General features: G+C 38.6%; 1 protein-coding gene across 1 annotated transcript; it reads right to left on the bottom strand.

Moving 5' to 3' along the window:
• Nucleotides 1-1,947: 1,947 nt before the first annotated feature.
• Nucleotides 1,948-3,310, bottom strand: LOC118755898 (fibroin heavy chain-like; the record flags this gene model as incomplete). Its single annotated transcript, XM_036490701.1, has 2 exons — nt 1,948-3,129; nt 3,276-3,310. Coding segments are annotated over 2 exons (1,217 nt in total), but the record flags the coding sequence as incomplete, so codon positions are not given.
• Between the last annotated feature and the right edge of the window lie 4,268 nt (nt 3,311-7,578).

Raw genomic sequence — 7,578 nt, 5'->3', positions numbered from 1 at the left:
TTAAACTGTTATTATGCTTGTAAGACTTTTATTTAATGTTTATTAAAAATAAAATTATAATATCATTCGTTAGCGGTTGTGTATGCCGAAAGAGAAATCTTAAGAGAAGAGTGAACTAAAGGAGTTGGAATGGAACAAGGATAGCTGACCACCCACACAATGAAATCGAAGCCTGAGCAGCTCAACTCAGCGCTGCCAAAAACCTCAAACCTAATCATATAGAGGTGGAGTAGAAGCTCGAAAGATGTTCCGCCGTCTCATTGTCTTAAAGATAGGAAAGGCAACAGGGATCGTCATGTATGCTGATCACAATCAGGTGTTTGCGCCACGAAAAGTGAACAGTCAGCAATTTAACAAGTTGTATGCGTTCCCATCTTCCCAATGACTAACTCGCTGCGGACCCGGGAATCTCTGATCTGTGCCCTCTCTAGCCCAATGGTCAGCTGTCAATTCACCAGTTGCTGCCAAAAAAATTTAGTCGAGTTTTGCATTGCCGCATCCGCCTAGAAGTAGTCCAAGGGATAGTTAACGCCTTTAGTGCACGACAGATATGTATGTAAAATCCTGCATCTTTACTTAATATCCACCACGTAGTTCATGATCTTGAGGATTGAAAACACCTCAGTTCGGAATAACGGCTCATCGTTTGCGTTTAGGCAGCATTCAGCCTCTGGAAAATCTCTTTAGCAAAGACGGATTGCCTAATCTGCAGATTCTCTCTCTTTCAATCGTTGAGCTAGCGATGTAGGTAGAAATGCAATTCTCTGCCACCAATAGCATCAGCAGCGTCTTTTTCCTCTCTACATACTTAGTTCCCTAGTTGAAAATTGTATAGGAATCCTCGAACGAAGATCTCAGAATGATGTAATCTGATCTGTGTTGACATCTAAGTCAGTCTTGATCTTGTTGTGCGCATAGAGGGTTTGCTGCAACAATTTTGATTTTCCTGCTTTGAGAGTCGAATTTGCGGCTGCTGCAGTATTGAGAACTTCCACCGGCTATGAAGAGCTCTAAGTGCACTTCTCTAAGAACCGACATAGGACTAGCTTTAGAGACCATTTTTGACTAGCTCCGAAGAAGTTGTATTTCACGTCGTTAAACCAGGAATGTTACGTCACTGCACAGCAAAAAAAAGCTGCTTCCAGAGCCATGCTATAATCGAGCCCATCGTATGCAGTTACAATGAAAATATATCCTTCCAGAGATGCGTCTGCTCATTACTAAATATTTTATATTGGCGCGCACATATCAAAAACTTTACCTGGTCGGTCGCTTGCTATGTGGGATCGCTAAGAAACGCCACGCACGGTTGAAGGGTCTGCTACAAGACTTGGGAAAACCGAGAGTTCTCTCCGAGATTTTTGGACACATGCAGAGTATAGCGATCACCCTGGTCTTCGCTCGATGGGCGGACCTTAAATCCACATGAGAGGCAATGCAAGAAATGGGTAGTGTCCGTTAATTATTGCTCACTGAGTGTACTCTTGACAAGTGCAGCTCGCTTAACTTAACCTAATCATCATTGAAAAACTTAAAAGGTATACTTTAATATTTGCTGCGAGTATTATAAAATAAAATCTTTAAGTATTTGAGTACTTTATTTTGTAAAAAATGCATAAAATCGTACTAATATTTATAAAGTGAGATTCGCAAACTTAAACTAGAGAGAGAGAGAGAGAGAGAAGTTCGTTGTGGGATTTGAAAAGGTAGACATGCCTTTATAAAAGTGTTGTTAGGGTTAGTTTGATGAATTGAAAATAGTGGAGTAGTTTTACATAAATGATGATTAAATCTAAAAATTAGAATTTAAACTACGCAGTACAACCTAAGCGGTGGTACGGATGTGCGGCGGCAGGAACAACAAAAAAAACCGGGTACAAGTGCCAGTGGTCCATTACGTGGGGAGTGGATTTTTTTTTCAGGTACGCCTATTTACAATTCACAATTTTAGGGCCGACGTTGCTGCTGCGAAGGTGGTAGATATTCACGATTGCTATTCGCTCCGGAATTGGCCGCGCCGCCGGTCACACCGACACCAACACCAACACCGGATCCATAACTAGCTTGGGTTGATGCAATTGGTGCAACAGCATTGTTAAAGGCTTGAGCGCCGGTAGGTGCTGCGGCTGAGAAGCGACCTGCACTGGCGGCAGCGCCTGCATTATAGCCCGCGGTCGATGGCACTGGTGTTGCTGTGCTGGGCACAGCGCCGTAAGCGGTTGAACGTAAATTGCCCGCGCCAAAAATGCCACCGCCGCCTGCTGGTAGCGTAGCGCTTGTAGCGCGCAAGCCACTACCACTAGCGGCACCTGGATAATTAGCCGGTTGGCGCGCACCCAATTGAGCTGTGGCTCCCGCATTGCTGTATGCGCCAGCGGTGTTGCGTTGTTCATTGCCATAATCGTAGATGTAGGCGTTGTTGGCGTAAAGCGCAGGTGCGGTGCCGCATTCAAATTGATTCCACCACACGCAAACGAGTGTTTCCTGGCTGAAGATGGTGCCATTCGGACAGAGAAACGAGTAGGTGCGATTGAGCGCGCAAATGTGAAAGACCTGACACTGCGCCTCAACGTCCGAATAATAGCCGGGCAGTTGCTGCGTACAATCGAAATTGGTTTGAGGCACTTGCGCGTACACTGGATAATCGACAGCCGGCACGCCCGGTATGGCAGAGTAGTCACCTTCGCCACTATAGTCTACGTCATTGAGTCCAGAAGTGCGCGCTGCGTTGCTGTAGGCTGACTGACCGCCCGCCAGATTCGTCAGACCGCCGCCAAATTGTGCGCTGCCACCGCGCTGCTGAGCGCCTAAAATGGGACGCTTTGCTGCGTTAAATCCTGTGCCCACTGGTAGTGTAGAGGCGCCTGTGTTGCCGCTATAGCCGGTTGGGCCGGTTGCGCCGAGTGCTGTAGGTTGTGCGCCGAAGCCACCAAATGGAGATGCAGCGGCGCCTACTGTGCCGCCATAAGCGCTGCCAGCGGTTGAGGGATAGCCGACTGCGGCGTTTGTAGGCGCAGTAATGGCATTGCTGCCGAGAGGAACTAATGGACGCAAGGCGTTTGAGCTGCCAGTGGTGCCACCGGCAACATTAGAGATCTCGGGACGCGCATAATTGTAACCGCTTTGTGCCTGGAAGAGAGTGGGAGAAAGAGAGGGTGAAAGAGAAATTAATATTCTATGTAAATCAGTCATGCCCAACGCTGGCAGAATTCCATAAGAATGTGCCCTGCGCTGGGCATTGCCTGATGTAAATAAAGTCCAAAAACTTCGCTTACCCAAGTGCCCGCGCTGAACAGCAACAGTGAAAGTCCTACAATTAAAAGAAAAAGGCCAGTTAATTAGCAGCAAAAACAAATAGGTAATTATGTATGGAGATATGTATGTATGTATGTATGTTTGAACGAGTACATATTTTTGACCGCCCCAGCACAAAATGAATTAAAGACGTCCGCTGTGGCAAATCAAAATGCCTCTACGAGACGCAGTTGGCTCTGGCCCAGTTTTCTAAGGCCAAGTTCGTCGTTGCTGCATTGAGTGTTGCCACAAGCGGCTAGTAGCGGCTGCACGTGATTGCAATCTGTTTGTGGCCAATTTGAATGCGAACATTTATCATTGCTTGCAGCAGTGAATCGACAGCGCTGAACTGGTAGCGTAATGTGTAGATATGTACGTTAGGGTGCACCACTCTTCATTAAAAAAAAATTGGTTCTCTTCTCCCATTGAAAATGTTAAATTTATTATGTTTTAAGACTTCCGTGGGAAAGGTTACAGATTTACGCGAGCTGGAGCTATTAGAAAATTATTCCAAAATTTATTTTTTTACACCCGAGCGCACTTGTGCACAAGGGTATATTAATTTTGTTCACATAACGGTTGTTTGTAACAGCCAAAACGAATCGAGATAGATATAGACAAATGTATACATAAATGATCAGGATGAAAAAAGAAATCGATTAAGCCATGTCTGTCTGTCCGTCCGTCTGTCCGTCTGTCCGTCTGTCCGTCTGTCCGTCTGTCCGTGTACACGATAACTCGAGCAAAAATTGAGATATCTCAACGAAATTTGGTATGTAGGTTTCCCTTCATCCAAGGTAGGTTGGTATTGAAAATGGGCGAAATCGGACTTTAACCACGCCCACTTCCCATATAACGGTAATTTCCAGAAATACGAAAACTGCGATATTTTAGTAACTACTGAAGATAATTCACTCAAAATTGATATTTACAATAATTTTTAGACGAAAAATAAGAATATTGTAAATTTTAGGAAAATGGGCGTAGCCACGCCCACTTATGGTTACATGTGTATATCTTGGTAACCGCTACACCAATTTCTTCCAAACTTGGCACAGTTGTTGGTCCTGGTACAACATAACAAATGGCCGAAAATTTCTAAAATCGGACAATAACCACGCCCACATCCCATATAACGGTAATTTCGAGAAATACAAAATCTTCGATAAATCAGTAAATATTGAAGCTAATTTATTCAAAATTGATGATTGCAACAATTCTTTACCAAGAAATACGTTTATGACAAAATTTTGGAAAATGGGCGTAGCACCGCCCACTTGTGATATGTATCTCGCTAGCCGTTCTAGCAATTTGTACCAAGCTCGGTATGGTTATTGTGCTTGCCACATAAAAGCAAACCGTTGAAAATTGTTGAAATCGGACTAAAATTGAGGCCGCTTTTCATATAACGGTAAATTTCAGATATGCTTGAAATTTCAATATTTCGAAATTTAAGGACGCTAATTTACTTAAAATGTATACACCCCGGCTTATCATGTAGCGGTAGCTTTCGGAAAGGTGGAAAACATATATTTAATACTTGCGCCGGGTATTTAATGTTCGGCTCCGCCCGAACTTAGACTTTCTTACTTGTTTATAGATAAAATTAATTTTTATAAATTTTTTTTCTAAAAAATCAAATCAGAAGATAGAAGGGGTGAAGCTTGAAAGCTCTGCATAAAAATATTTGAAAAGTTGATTAATGTTATAAAAATAATTAGATTTTTGGAGGTATTTTCACATCGGTCTAGCTCACGTAAATACTTGTACGAAATGCTTTGGCGGATGCCTTAAAATTAAACAAATTTTATAACTCCGTTGGAAAACCTGCAACTTTTTTTTGTGATGCACCCTAATGTACAAACACATATGTAAGTATATTTTTTGGAATTTTAGTATCAGCTATGCACCTTACGGCTTAAGCTGCAGAAGATTGTTTTTTATTCCGAAATTGACATATATGTGCATACAAATCTATAAATGTTAGTGACTGCATCCCAGTTGGAAATCCATGTCTGACTTTCGCAAACCGCGTATGTTACTTAAAGAACTATCAAATTCAGATCGTTTAAAGTCGTTTATTACTTTTCCAAACAATTAAAAATTTTGCAGGTCTCTTTGTCTGACATAGTATTCAGCATTACGCTTTTCTTCCTAAGTCATGGGGCCAAAAATTTCTTTTTTTTCTAATATTCGTAGTTAATGCTACCGATTGCCTTCCGAAATTTCGTAAAATAATTGGCAAAGTACATTTCCTCTTACAAAATTCGGCAAAAAAAAAATCGGAAAGAGAAAAAATTATTTCTTTAAGAATTCTTTAAGATTTCTCTGCTATTCAGAATACATACTCCGAAAGCATGATTTGCAGTGTATATGTAAGTATGTATGTATGTATGTAACTCCTCTAAGTGTATAATCCACACGTGCCACTCTGGCCATATTTCCAATTGTTTTGCTGCCGGTTTGATGTGCTTGGCCGACTTCCGCTGTAGGCTACTTTTGATGACGTTGCAAGTAACCCTGGCTTCTTCATGCAATACTTTTTGTAAATACATATGTACATACAAACATACACACATGCACATGTAAATATGTAGATATATATATGTATGGTATTTTGAATGAATTTCAGGGAGTTCGCATTGGATTTTAGATTTTGTTTTAAAAATACAAATTTTTGTTAAACTTTTTTTTTTTTTAGATTTTAGGCACTAATTTCTCTTTTTTTTTTGATAAAACTTTTTCCTTTTCTAATGTATTTTTAAATTTTATTGTTTTAAACAGAAAAAAACATTGTTTTATTTCATTTAAGTTTTAAAAATATTTTTATTTAGTTTTGCTCTGTTTTCAATTTATTTACTTTTTTTCAGTAAATTTTTTTTTAATAAACTTATAAATATTGTTTTAAAAATGAAAAAAGCATATATGTATATTTCAACTTAAAAAAAAAAATTATTGCTAAAACGCGAACAGCATAACGCTAGGGCCTCTTCGGTAGCAGATCTTTCAATTAGTCTTTCGAAAGACAGTGAAGAGCTTACAATATGGTTGCCAGAATTGACAATTTTCTAACGAAAGACTTTCTCCCGAAGGACTGTAGTAAGTTGAAAGACAGTTGCCAGAATTACCCTGTAATAGTTGATTTGGTGGATGTAATAACAGCTCTTCGTGGATTGTCTCGATTAATTCCAGAAGAGAAAAAAATACAGTTGAAAATGCGGAAGAAAAGTACTGAAGTTGTATTTAAATAAAACTCCCGAGGTTTATAAAAAAAGAATATTTTAAAACTATATGGCAACTCTAAGCGAATGTATTTTTTATAAGAAATTTTATTTATTTGTAGAAAATCAATTAATTTTAGATACACGAATTCATTATTTTTACTTTAATGAGCCAATAATTTTGAAGAATAAATTAAAATTTTACCGATATATTGTTAAATCATTAAATTATTTAAAATACATTGGTCTAACAGGCAGCTATGTTTATTAACACTCATTCAGATGAGGGAATTAATTATAAAAAAACCATTAAAAAAGAATTTTTCTTCAAAGAGTTTTCTTCTGTGAAAAATTAAATTAATAAAAATCCAAATAAACTAAATCACAAAAGTCGCCAATTTTTTATTTTTTATTTGTTCATACCACAATAGAAAACATAGAAATAAAATTTCTAAACTTTCTGCAAACCTCGGGAAAATTCAATAAACTTTCATTAAATCACTCAACTTTTTTGTCAGATTTTTTTTTTGAAAATTTTGAATTGTGAAGTCTATTAAATTTTAGTATAATAAAGTGCAGGTTTGAAGTTGATAAAAAATTCCGTTGATTTCACCAACACCGCTAACAAAGACATGGTCGGTTTCACCATATTTCCGGTATCGGGAATCGAGTTGTTTTAGTTTTCGGCACGCTTTCATACATTTATATATATATATATATATTTCTTTTTAATATGCCCTCCTAGGGAAATTTCTCGGTTGGTATGCCATATTTATGGTTTCTAACTTCTTTCTAACTCTAAGCTACAAAGCAAGACTTCCCCATATTTGGGGCAAGTTGAAAATAAGGCGCACCCTATTGTTGCCTGAAATAATGCGGCTTCTAAAAAAATGTGGAAAGAGAAAACTATCCGGCGCGCCTATTAATATAAGTTGAAAGTTTCTGAGTATTAAAAAAAATATATTTTGAAAAGAAAGTGATTTTTTTTGTTTCTTGAAATAGTAAACAATTTCGTTGGATAATTTTCTTATTATTGTTTTTACTTGAACTTACCAAAGTAATT

This window comes from Rhagoletis pomonella, unplaced genomic scaffold, assembly GCF_013731165.1.
Source record: "Rhagoletis pomonella isolate Grant_MI unplaced genomic scaffold, Rhpom_1.0 Rhpom_scaffold_07854, whole genome shotgun sequence".
NCBI lineage: Eukaryota > Metazoa > Arthropoda > Insecta > Diptera > Tephritidae > Rhagoletis > Rhagoletis pomonella.
This window is presented reverse-complemented; position numbering and strand designations above follow the sequence as displayed.